We start from the raw sequence: 13,459 nt of genomic DNA on the forward strand, positions 1-13,459 counted from the left end.
GGAGGAGTAAGAGCTGCCTTGTTGTAGTATGAAGCAATATAAAGAATTACCAAAGGGGAATGAACTCAGGCAAGATCTGAAGAGCCAACCAACATCAGGGTCTGCTCCTCCCAGAACTTCCTGCTCAGCTGAACCACAAACACAGCAGCTGATAGCTGCAAGAGAAGAAGCAAACACCCTCCACCTCTTCTTTCAGCACATCTGTGTTGACATCATTTTGGTTACTGGAACAGTTTGGTTTTCCTACAGGGCCAGGGCCGAATCTTTATTTGTGCAAGGAAAAATACACCCCTGTGGTTAAAGCACTAGACTGGCATCCAGGAGGCCTGGATGAGTTTTTGTGTGACCTTGGAGAAAACACTCACACTGTGAACTGTAAATGACAGGAGCCTAGAAATCAAGAAGTTTTTCAACAATCATTTGCTCTGACTCTTAAATTTTCTTTGTCTCAGCTGCCCATCTGAACATAAAGATCCGGTAAGATACTATTTCTATACCTTGCCTGTTAAGGATACACATAGCATCATATCTTTGTGTTAATGCTGTATTTTTATTAGAGGAGAATATTTACTCTAAACTATTATAACTACACTATCCATTACAATTACACTTCTTTATTTTGTTCCAATAACTTCCAATAACTGCCCAAACACCTTGTTCCAGGTTAAGAGGTGGCACTGGATGCCTTGCATCTTGCTAAAGCAGGTCCAGTGTCCCTGCAGACCTACTTCAAAGGTCATCCACAGTGAAGCTTAAGCAGAGGGTGTTGTAAGTCCCTGTTTAAGGAAGAGAACAGACATTTTCTGGAATAATAAATGAACACAGCAAGAGAGGGTGGTAAAAGAATGTATCTTGAACGCAAGGACAGATTGGGTGGTTTCTGGGCAAGGGATTTGGAGATGAAACCTGGTGGTGGCAGAAGATGCTGGTGCTAGACAATCCACTAAGTGTGTACAAGATTCCTCTAGCCTGTTACCACCTAGAGTGCACTGGTGAGAGGGATATAGCTATCCCAGTGTTGGACAGAGAAGACATCTTCAGTGCACTGGGCCTAATTCTGATTTGTACCAGTGGGTACAACTGATGCAAAACAAACACAGGCAAGCAGGGGCTGTTAGTTTTGCCTGTCTGTTGAAACCAGGCACCTTAAAAATGTATTTTGTGCTGATATTACAAGGGAGAAAAACAGAAAACAACCCCAAACAATCTACCTTCTTTGCCTAAGCAAAGCTTAGCATGGAGCTTGCTGTTGGGAACAAGTGCCTAGCCAAAGTTGACTGCAGGTAGACAAAAAGAGGCTTTATCTCCATGGCCTTTTCTTACTTGATAGAAGAGTGGCTGAAAAGTGAGTGAAGTGTTATACCACTGACAAAGAATAATGCCACATGTACTGCAATAGATACTAAAAGTATTTGGTAAGCATTTCACTTTCAACAGAGTGAACCAGCAGGATATCAAGGGTTTTTCATATGAAGCACAGATTCAGAAGGAACAGATAGGTATGTCAAAAAGCAGGAGTCCTGGTGCCCACATCTAGCTGCTGGGACAAGAGATGGGAGTGTTCAGAAGAAACATGCTCACCTATTTCATGTAGATCTCTTTCTAGATGTTCAACCTTCTTACTCATGAGATAAAAGATTTTAGATCTAAGGGAATTAGAGCTCACAAGCAAATCCAGCTACCAACATTTTACAGTGTCAGGCACTGAGCCAGGACAGGAGTGAGAGGGCCTTGAACACAGGGCAGAGTCATCCAGAGACATGGCTTCAGTCCACCAGAACAAGATGCTCTCAACCTTAGCACTATGTGCTGGTGCTGTGCAGTGAGGATAAAAACACTTTGAACAAAACCCTTATTCGGAACAGAGGACTCTTTTTAGTTACTATCTATCGTTGAACAGATGCAGTCTCAAGTATAATATGCCTCCAAAGCATTACACTTAGGCAGGGCCAACTTGAAGATGACATATCTACTATTATTTTGATAGAATTAGGATACAATCCAAGTCAAAAACCGTGTCTGTAAGAAGTTATTGTACACAACATTCATCATATTTGCAAGTGTGGGCTACCGCACCAAAAGACAGCACTCATTAACCTTAATAGAACCTCTCTGAAATTGTCTGAGACGGATGAGCACCACACTTCTGCAGCTCTGTGGCCAGGACAGGACCAGCCAGGACAGGAAGGGATTAGACAAACAGCCCTTTCACCTGAAGGATTCAGAGAGACTTTGGCACAGAATCGTACCTGTAGCAGGTTGAATAATGCCAGCAAAATGCTTGTTAGTGTCAAACCATTGAAATGGTCCTTGTCCCACCTTTGGCTCCGGCCAGCTAGTGCTCTCCTGAACAATTCCCAGGCACAGTTTGGGAGCTAGAACAGGCCATTGCCCATGAGCAGATTGCATGTGGCCACCCTGCTCAGGAGAACAGAAGAGTTTTAACTGCTGGGCATTGCTCCATGCTATATGGCTCCATGGCCTCCATGCCAGAGTGGTCCCAGGCACATTTAACGCACCACGTACAGATGTAGCTGGTGTGGTTTCCCCACAGCTGCTGATAGTCACCTGACAGACATGCTTCCTGCCTGCTAAAGCATGAATAGGATGCAAAGACATAACTGTCCAGTCTCTTCACCTCTGCAAGGAGGAGACTGGAAGCTTTTCTCACAGTGTCCTTCAAGCAGAAGTCTTAGATGAGCCGTGAAAGCAAAAAGCATGAGGCAGCACAGCTGTGGTCACACAGCAGAGAAGAAATGATTCAGGAAAGTAATGTGTGGAGGACCAGAAGACAACATCCATTTTTTTCATAGGCGTGACTTCATCATGTCCCTTGGAACACGAAGGTAGGCAGGGGAAAGAAAAGATTTAACAGAGTGAAATGGCTTGAGGAGTGAGAGAGGAGTACTATACCAAGGGTTAAAGATTAGCTGACAGCAAGTGTAGACTAAAAATCAACTTCCTAATTGTTTTCTAACTATCACAGACTTCCCAATCAGACTGGAGAGCAATCTTTCAGTTAGTGTTCTGGAGGGAAGAAGATACATCTAGTACCCTACATTAGGGTGAAATTGATGAATTTGTGAAGTCCTTCTAGTCTTGTTTTAAAATAAGTAGATAATGCCACTTAGCATTTCCTGTATCATTTCACTGAATAAAAGCTCTTTTTGGTCTAAACCACAATCCTGTACTCCACAGTAAAGACAGTTTGCAGGGAATGGCATAACCAGTGATCCCTTCCATCCACACAGCCTGCTCTCCGTGCTTGACAGGGAGCGCCTGTATAAAGCTACTTCCCTTGCAGGTAGCTCCAAGCCCCTGGTGATAGAGAGAATTGTGAACCAGATCCTTGGCTGATACAAATCAGCAATGGTGATTTGCAGCTGCAATAACACGGTTTTCTCTTTTGGCCACCTTCCTATGATTATCTTGGAGGTGCTATCCCCTCATCTCTGCTGGGAAGGGCAGAGCTCTCCTTCCAAGCTCTGCACCTCGCTCACTGCCGTACCGGTGCTGCGCTGAACTTGCAGCTCCTTGGCCACAGCGCAGCCCTGGAGCCCCTGCGCCCTCACAGTACATGGTGACTGCCGGGCTCCTCTGAAAGTCCCACCGGCACCACAGCCAGCTCTCCTTCACTAGCAGCCAGTGGTGGCACCTGTCTAGGCACTGACAGGCCATAAAACATGTCCAGGAGCACTCCCAAAACTGCCTGAGTAACTCCTTCCACAGCGCTGCCAGACGTACGCAGCCCTCCAAAGCCAGCATTAGTGACTGCTATAGAGAAGGCTGCCAGTCACACCTTCTCAGATGTGACGTTAAATGTCTGCAGGAACACATACAGACCTGCCTGTCCACCTTTCACTGTACGGAGGAGAGGCAGAGAGAGTGTTTGCAAATCTGCAAGCCATCAGCCCTATTTGGGTTGGAGCTGGCAGCCTTGAGCAGGAATAATGTCACATGAGCAAAGGCGAACGGGACAGAGCAGCCAGGCCATGTGTCACAGTGACCAGTGGCATGGCATACGGCAGCAGGGCTCTCTGTATCTGGCAGAGGAGACAGTAGAAACAGAGTATTTGCAGCAGAGAAACACACAAGAAAGTAGAGATAGGTAAGAAAGTGGTAAAAGGGAGGTTGTCGTGAACTGCTCTTAAACAACAAAACAGTTGTTGCTTTTAATAGCTATCCAGTCCTGTGGTCACTGCTTCCCCTAACGATTCACTCCACTGCTGCAGAGTATTTGTGCAAAAGTGGGAACTGAAAGGAGCCTCCTGAGTTAAAAGGGCCAATCCTCTGTTGTTTCACATGCCAGGCTGTTTACTCCAGCTCATAACCTGATTTTAAGAGGTTTTCAGTTGTTTGCCTGGATTGGAAAGTTGTTGCCAAATCTCCCTGGTTAGTTACCTCTGGTCTTTCTGTGCACACTTGATCGTTGAAAATGCTGTCCTATATTTGAACAGTGTTGCTGGTGTTTGCCCAACATCTATTTGTAGACAGCAATCATATCTCTCAACCTTTGTGCTAGATGAAAGAAGCCTTCTCTCCCATCCTTTTCTATAGCTGCTCTACCTGAAATTAATTTTTTTCAAAGTGTCTGGCACCATAGGTGTGGTAATTCCAGTGAATTCTCACTTGTACATCAGACAGCAACATCAATGCCTTTCTGTTTTGGTTAAATGTAGCTCAGCTGACGCTCATTTGTTTGCCTTTTTTTCAGAAATGCAGCATTTTGCTGGCTCATTATCCTCTTGTGATGCACTAATATGCCCAGATCTCTCTCCTCTACCATCAGTACCTCTTGGAAAGCTTCCCGTTTCCACTAATTTCTTCAGTAGTACTTGTGGACCAGACTAAGCTGGAGGTACAAGTGTCTTCTGTGCTTTTTATAGTAACTAACTGGGTTTCCCTCTAATGGAATAAATCTTGTTTCGTAGAAGACTCCCTACAGGCAGTACATGTACTTGTACCATCTTAAAGCTGCCCTGTTGATCCTAAAAATGATTTCCCTAATATAGCTCCATGTTATGTTTCTGCTTTGGCTGATGATGGATTTAATGCTTATGTCCTATCTTATGACTTCTCTCAGACTAGCTATTTCACATTTTATTTAGTTTCAAGTGCATTTGATGCACATACCGTTAGTGCAAAGAAATCCTCCAGGATCTGATGGTATTATTCTCCATTACTGTACGCTCTTTTCAGAGTGGGTGAACCTTCTCATCGTTATAGCTTTCCCTTGCAAGGTATGCTGTAAATGTCAGGAAAATGTGTTTTTGCTTCAGCCTTTCTAAAATAAAATTCTTGCCATCTGTGGACACTTTTTGTTTCTTACTTCTGAGCTTATTTTCTCTTTCCTGCTGTTTCTGGCCAAAGATCTGTTGTGTCGTGTTGCTGTGTTGTTGTGTTGCTACCACACAGCCACTGAGCTGTACAAAGTCACCTTTGGTTTGGTAAGGGGTAGTGTGAATTCTCATTATCCTTTATCTGCTTCACTGGGTAAGAGTTAAAAGATTCATTACAAATGATAATAAGCTAAATGTGAAAGCACAGTAGTTCAACTGATTTTAGTTATAAGGACATTGCCGTAACTAAGAACAGATAGAGGTTTTGTTTTCCTTTTTGGGTTCTTTAATCTTATATTTTCCCTATATTTGTTTCTCTAGTTCCCCATATTTCAATCCTTCCTAATTTTTGCAGAATTATTCATGTCCTCTGTTGATCCTTTATCCTGCTGTGTATCTACCTGCTGAGCATATTAATGTCTGTTGCTTTTTCAGCTTACTCATTACTAAGTTGATATTTTAATATAACCCTAATTTAAAAATCATCTACTCTTTTCCACTGAGGGTTCCCCAGACACTAATAAATTCTCTTTTGCTTCTTCTTTTGCCTCACCCTCCACTCCTACCATATCTGTTTTTACAAGACTGAACTGTTATGGTACCACCAATCCTTCATATACACATCAGACATTTTTTAGCACACAGACACTGCAAATGATTGTTAGGGTGGAACAAAATATTCAGTGTGTGCTTTCATAGGAAAGTTTAAGACAAAAGGAATAGACATATGCAGTTACAGATCTGGAACCATGTAATCAGTAGAAATTAATATTAGCATTTCAATCTTGCTTATGTTATTTAAACTTGAGCTTTTTCGTCAATACCCACTGGGAGGGAGAAGGGAAGGGAAGGGATACAACAGGCCTAAAGAGTTTTCAGAAATAACAGATATCAAGAACAGGAATTAAAGTGATTGATCATTTGATTGATATCAATCAGATTGAGAATAATCTTCTATATAGAAAAACAATAAAAAGATGATGATGTAAACATTAGAAAGAAGAAAGGCAAGAGGAACTGTGACTGTGTAAAATGATCATTTAAGATAATGAATTTTCCATGGATTTGTAATACAACAAAGAGTGACTCAAAACGGGAAATCCTACTTTGTGCAATATTTAGTCTTTAGAATGTCTGACTGCATGATGTTATTGGATCTTCATTGGGAAACAGTTGAGATTTAATCAGACAGGTAAAACTAGTTGTTCACAAGTAATTATCTGTTTATGTATAGGGTAAAACACCAGGACTGTCAATTCTCATGTACTTCATAGGGTATGCTGATAATCAGCTGGGGTGAAAGAATTTCCCTTGGCATTGCATTACTAGAAAATTAGAAATTAGAATTAAAATTAGAAAATTACAATTTCCTCTGACACACCTGTGTTGCAAGAAACACAAGGGAGACAGGAAGCAGGAGGTGGACTGACCATTAACCTTGTCTGGTATAGCAATTCCAGTATTTCTACATAACTACAGTGTAAATCATTTATATATAACTTATTTGTTATATCTGATTAATTTCCACTCATTGGGCCCAAATAAGTTTTTTATCTGCTTAGGTCTTCTTCAGCCAGAATGGTACAGAGAAACAATTTGATTCAACATCCAAGGGTAAGCATCTTTCCTTAGTGCTACTCCTATGATTTTTCTAGTCTAAAGTTTAAATTGCCCTAAACGACAGCACTGGAATCCCCAGAGACACCCAACTGTATCCACTCAAGTATTTTCTGGTACCTCCAGGATATTCGTGTCTGTATCTTCTTTCATATTTTCTACAGATTCATCCATGTTCCTGTTCTGTCCTTCCCCATTCTGTCCAAATAGATTTTGCTCTAAGAACCAAAGCACTAGTAACAATTTCTGTTCTGATAAGACAAAGTTTTCTTGGCTTATAACTTCTCTTTCTCCCCAAGAGTACTTTCTTTGACAGCAACTAGCTTACTAATAGACCCTTCTCATTTATCTAACCTGTCTTTCCATGCATGCACAACATGTTCTTCACCATACTAACAAACACTCTGTTATTTGACCTTACCTCCACGAGGCAGGCTCAGTCTCAGTGACACCTCCCTCTGACCACATGTCCCAGTGCTGTGCAGTGGCTCTGATATCATGGAGTGGAGGCTGAACAAAGCAAACTGCACATCCACAACTCAAGGGTCCCAGCTCTAATAAACCAGTGGAGCTCTAACAAACCAATACAGCTCTAACAAACACAGTACTGCCCTCTTTCTCTGTGTGATATCATACGGCCACAATCCCTGGTCAGGATTCCTTAGTGTTGGGACCATTCCCATCTTTGGCTCCCAGAAGATCCAGACGCTGTTAGAGGTTTGGCAGATGCTTTGCAGTCAACATTTTGGTCCAGACTCCATTCTACAGGTGTCAATAGCAGAATCCTAACTGCAGAAGAATGAGGAGTTGATCTTTCAACTCAAAGAGCCAAAACCTGAGATTCAAACTTCTGCTCTCTGCCTGGTAACAGAGGAGTCAGGTTACTCCCTGAATTCTGGGGGTTTATTCTCTTCTAAGCATTCTACATTCAGATAGGACCTTACTAGGTTCCCAGTAAGGATCCATAAAGCCTTTCTTTGGAGACTGATTAAACAGTGTTGCCTCTATGACAGTTAGTGTTTATGGTCACTGGGATGCCAATAAATTCTGGATAATAATAGCCCCAAACAATAATTGTAAAAGCAGTCCTGCATGAATGATTTATGCTCAAATGGATTTGTATCAATTATATTTTCCATATTTTTTTCCTCAGATTGAATATATATATATATTTGCATTGTTAGACTTAAGGTACAACACCAAGTTTGGGATGAAATCTAGTTTTAGTTAATATCTTTCTGGAAGTGCTACTAATCCTGGAGCAATATTCCAGTCACCTTAAGGTGCAACTTGGTCTGGGCACTGGCTAGTTCTTGCTGCTGTTCTTTCCCAAGTACTCTTTATAAGACACTCAGTACCTCCTTCCTCTTCAATTCCAGTTTCTTGTCTATTGAAGGAAAACAATGAGTCAAAACAATTCTGCAAAATTTATGTGGCCAATGAAAATCCCATTTTGGTAATAACCACCAATTCCAGATACCTGTTTCAAGGATATTGCTTCTCTTCAGCACCTGAAGCTTTCTGAATATGTTAGTTTTCCTACAGATAATGTTTCTTTATGTTAGAAATGTCTACTTCAGGGCCAAGCTACAGGGTTCCAAACAACTTGATAGAAGTTACAGATAAACACTCCCTGACCTAGGAGCACAGAACACTTCATTTTAAAATTCTCTGTCAGACCCACAATCTACTTAAGGAAACAGAAAAGGTTGGACAAAGCATTTTTTCACGCCTGCTACTGGGTGCCTTCCAGCGAGACATCCCAAGATATCATTGTGTCAAAGCTAATGCAGCTGTTACGAGCTCAATAAACAGAGGCCCTTTTTTTCTTAATTTTTAACCTACTCAGTCGTCTTTATGTAAAGAAAACAGGGACAGCTGTTGATCAAAATTAGTGCAACACAAAGCTCGTATTTGTTCCTTTTTATTATTTCACCTCTCTTCCAAACAACTGTTTTTCTTCGGTCCTTGAAATTGAACCCGTATTTGCTGCTTAGAGTATCAAAAATACTTCAGACAGTATTGAGAAAGCTTTGCCAATGTAAGAGACCCTAAGAAAAGTGCATCTATTTTGAAAGCTGGAAAATAATGAAGTGTTAGAGACAGTTTAATTGAATTACAAATACGGCTTCTGCTGCTTTGACTTCAGTTGCTTTTAATTTCGTTGGATGCCTTACACAAACACTGAAGCCTCCATATGTGAATGTGAGCCCTTTTTCTTGGATTTTCACTGCTGTTCAACCACTGCAGACAACTGGGGGTTATTGCACAGGTTATATGTAAACTGTGTGAGCTATCCGACTTGCACTGAGAAAGCAAGCAGATCTTCACCAGACACTTGTCTATTTCTGCCTCAGTAGCATCCGTTTCAGGACCCGTATCCCACCCTGCGCCCTGCCTGACCATTCCACCCAAGTTTTCCTTTTCAGACCTGCTGTCACAGTAAGGAGTTCCTGTGGTCCTTACTGGCAGTGAAAGATGCCTGCCTCAGTAGAGACACCTGACTTGAGCAGAACAACCCTGCCCTCTCAGTTCGCATCTTGAGGTCCTACCTTGGACACTTGAAGGGGTTTTTTCTGCTCAGAGCCTCCTTGCAGCCGGAAGCCCCAGGGGGCACCTCCAGACAGCGTGATGAGCATTTCTTCCTCAGCTCCCATGACTTCTGCGCTTCAGATATTTTGTCTTCCCAATGCCAAAACAGACTCCGGTTCTTAACAGGCAGTATTTCCCCTTCCCATCTTCACCATTCACATTACGACTCCCCAGTCCCCCAAAGGCCCTCTCCTCACTTCTTCCTTCAACTTCACGCACACCAGAGGAGAGTGGAGACCGTCAAGCCCAGCCTTCCCCACTCTTCTGCGCTCCCAGCTGCTGCCCAGCCTATGATTAGACATTTGATTCTGCTCCTGGGAAGGGGCCAGCGCCGTCCCGCACACGTGTCCCGTCAATCTCCCCCTGTGCCCCTCGGATTCTTCGCCAGAGCGGGGCTGAAAATAGCTCACCCCTGGCCCTGCACAGCTCGGGCTCACACTGGGGGCTGTTCAGTCAGCACTTTTATTTCCCCGTCCCACCCCAAATACAAATCCCAGAGCCGCGCAGCACTCGTTGACAGGACGGTTTGGGGCAGGGACACACCTCGGGGACACCTTTGTGCAGGTTCAGGTGACAGCCCCTGACCCTGAGACCGAAGCGGGGCAGCCGGCAGGCTCCCCGCTGGGGTCCCCTTCACTGCCCCGTAGCCAGGGGAGCGGCTCCGGGCCTGGACTACTGCTCAGGCCCCCAACGCCCGCCGCCATCACGGGGCACTCTCCGGGCCTGGCCGCCGCCGTGACGTCAGCGCCGTGACCGCGGGCGGGGCGCGCGCTTGAGCTCCGCCGGCGTCAGTGCGCGTGCGCGGCATCCGGGCCCTAGCGGGCGGGGCGAGGCGGCAGCTGAGGGTTGGTGGGGAGTGCGGACGTGGCAGGCGGCGGACGGCGGGGCCGGCGGCCGGAAGCGGGCCCGGCAGCGGCACCGGCGGTGAGTGGGGGGCGGGTGGGAGGAGGCTGCGGGGCCGCCCGCCGCGCCGCCCGCCGCGCCCCGAGGTGCGGCCGCAGCTCCCTTCCGTGCCGCGGGGTCGGGGCCTGCCGGGCGCTGCGCGGGGCCCGCTCTGCCTCCGCGCCCGGCCCCGCCCGGCCCCGCCGCGCCGTGCTCCCATGGGGGCCCCTGGGCTCCCTCCCGGGGGCTGGGCAGCCTTGCGGGGCCCCTCTGCACTGCGGGACCGGAGCTTGGCGGCGGGCAGCGCGCGGCCTCGGGGAGGCGAGACGAGGGGAAGGGGAGGGAGGCGGCCCGGCCGGCAGCCCGGCGGGGCCTCGGAACGGAGGCGGCGTGAGGTAGGCTGTTGCTGGCCGCCTCCGTGCGCCTTCAGGTTCACTGGTGTTGTGTCGCTGCAGCCCGCTTTGGGTTTTATGAGCGCTGCGCTCTGCAATGGGATGCAGGTCGGTTTCAGTTCTCCCTGGTCTTGGGCCATAGCTCAGCATCCACTGTGTGCGTGTGGCGATTTCGCTCAACATCCGCAGGGCTTCGTTGGCAGCTGTCACGCTGTGCCTAGAGCCCTGTCTAAACTTCCTCACGCTGCGGCAGGCGAAAGTTGTGGCAGGAACACAGGTGAACTGTTTACACCAACATCACAAGTGTCCGCTAGAGTTGTTAACATTTCTTATGATAACGTATAGAGACTTTCAGTTTGATGCACAGCATTAATTTTCAGCTGTTAATGCGATAGTTTCATAGAAAACATTTCTAGTTTCTTTCTGTTAAAAGGTTCCTGAGTAAACGGTACTAAAGGTTCAGGGAAAATGTTAGAGGGGGAGAAGCTGCCATCTGACGTACAACACACAATGCCAGTCTTCGTTTACGTGCCAAGTCACATCCATAGAGCGAGGTGGCTTGTTGCAGGTGCTGTCTTAGGCTTTAGCCTTCATGATGTGGAGTTGTTCCGAGTGGATCTGCAGATCTTTGGTGTTGATGTTTTTTTTTCCCTGTCATAGAATAAGTAATCTGGTTATGGGATTGTTAGAAATACACTTAGCCTAAAATTCCCCCTTAGAGGAGACTTGCTGTACACTGTCAGCAGAAGTATAAGCATCTCCTATTTTGTGTGGGAGAGGTTCTCACATCTGGAACTGTCTATTTCTGCTTAAAGCTGTGCTATTCCAAAGAATCCTTTATGGCTATAGACAGTGTGAAGTGGAAAGTGATGAAGGCAATATTGCTTTTTAATTTGCTGGGACAGTCACTACAGGTTCTAATTTCATGGCTAAACGCTGAATTCTGACAGAGAGCAGATGTCTAAAGGATTATTTCTTTAATGAGTTGTTTAATGCTTGTACATTTTTGAATGTTTTCTCCTGCTACTTACTGTAGGACTACATTTTCTTCCTGTAACATTTATTATCAGAAGGGTCAAAAATCCAAGAAAGAATCGGTAGTTGGCTAAGGAAGGGCAAAGTACAAAGAATGACTGAAAATAATCAACAACAAGGTCTCACAGAACAGACAAGGTGGATGTTTCTTGTTATTTAGGTTTGATCTTTGTTAGCAATGAGTTGTGAAGATAAAGCTTGTTTTTACATGTTCAGTGAGGTTCATTGTTAGCGCAGAGATTGTTATACTATGAACCGGGCAGTCATGCACCAGGAAAAGCTAATTGTGAGATTTCCTGGTTTCCTGTGAGTGATAGGAATTGTGTAATGCATATTTGCATAGAGGAAGTCAGAGTATACATGCTTTGGGTGAAAAATGGGCAGTGTTACAATGTATGTGCAGAAAGGTTGTGTACCATTATAATACTCCTTTGGCCTTACTAGTTACTTACCTGTTTGTTTGTTCTTCCTTCTGGCCTCTTCTATAAACTTTAAATGACTTTCAACTTTTCCTAATCAATTATACTTGTGCAGAGTTCACCGAAGTGTAGTCAGATGACTTCACACATTGTAACGTGTACGTGGAGTTAAAGCTAAGGAAGGAGACAAATCTTTCACTGTCTTTTTTTGATGGGTTATTTCGAATGACTTTTGCCCCTACAGGGCTGCTTTTTAGGAGCAATGCCCATGACTGAGTGTTTGTGAATTTTTTTTTTTTTTTTAGAGCTTTATTCCAGAGGTAGAGATGTAAATCAGTCCTACCATTCAACTTCTATCAGTTTTATCCCCTTTTTTTTTTGACTTAAAATTCTAGTGATGATGATAGGGATTGGAAATAGTGGTAGGCTTAAAGTCAGGTAAAGACTAAGACTTTTAAATTCCATATTCAACCACTTCTGCAATCTTGTAACTTAAATTTTGTCTTGGACCTTGCCCAAGATGATGAAACAACAAAATAGGGTTTAAAGTGGCTCTTATTTAGAAGAACATGGAGTGATCATACCTGAGAAGTGAATGACAGATTGAAAGACCTTTTCAAAACAGTCCAGGAAGGACTGGCCTCCAAAATTCTGCACCAGGACCTGTTGTGTCAAGAAGTTCTAGCAGCTAATCTATCTTTTGTTTTCCTGAAAGTCTTTGGTGAAAATACTGAGGCTTCTGGACTGGTGTAATTACATTGTGAAGTTTCATTTTTATAAGTGGATGTCTTACACCTCTTGGGAGCTGTCAAAACAGATGTTTTTGTCTCGGAGATTCAATTCCCGTAGTGTCACTTGGGTTGATTTGGACAAATGTATGGGATGCATGCTGCTGTAACAGCCCAAGCACTTCCAGATCAATTGCCAGTCTTTGGTTTCCAGGATATGAGCTTTTTTTCCAGACTTCTCTGTCGAAAAACAAGACAGGAGCTTCTTGGATCTGAAGAAAGTCAGGTATTCAGTGAGTGCTTGTAGAGGCTATCATAAAGTTGTAACTGAAGAAAAAAAAGCAAGGATGTCTGTTTTTCAGGAGAGTGATCTGAGAATGGCGTAACTTTGCTACTTCTCCAGAAAGTTACAGCCTAGATGCTTTAGAAGCCCTGTAGATAATATTCTGAATTGA

The 13,459-nt window shown here is 44.4% G+C and overlaps 2 protein-coding genes across 5 annotated transcripts in view; one reads left to right on the forward strand and one right to left on the reverse strand.

Annotated features, from left to right (window-relative positions):
- The window catches only part of SYNPO2L (synaptopodin 2 like), a 37,035-nt gene extending 26,858 nt beyond the window's left edge, over positions 1 to 10,177 (reverse strand). The window contains exon 1 of the mRNA XM_083845139.1: positions 9,509 to 10,177. Within this exon, the coding sequence (XP_083701265.1) occupies positions 9,509 to 9,613 (105 nt within the window). The 5' untranslated portion in view covers positions 9,614 to 10,177. The remainder of the gene's footprint in view (positions 1 to 9,508) is intronic.
- A 154-nt stretch (positions 10,178 to 10,331) lies between these two features.
- SEC24C (SEC24 homolog C, COPII coat complex component) overlaps positions 10,332 to 13,459 on the forward strand; it is a 34,511-nt gene continuing 31,383 nt past the window's right edge. For 2 of the 4 annotated variants that reach the window (XM_083845135.1, XM_083845137.1), the window contains exon 1: positions 10,332 to 10,472. The gene's annotated coding sequence lies outside the window, so the exon portion shown is untranslated. The remainder of the gene's footprint in view (positions 10,473 to 13,459) is intronic. The other 2 variants (XM_083845136.1, XM_083845138.1) reach the window with 1 other exon arrangement.

Source organism: Anser anser (genome assembly GCF_964211835.1).
Source record: "Anser anser genome assembly, chromosome: 7".
NCBI lineage: Eukaryota > Metazoa > Chordata > Aves > Anseriformes > Anatidae > Anser > Anser anser.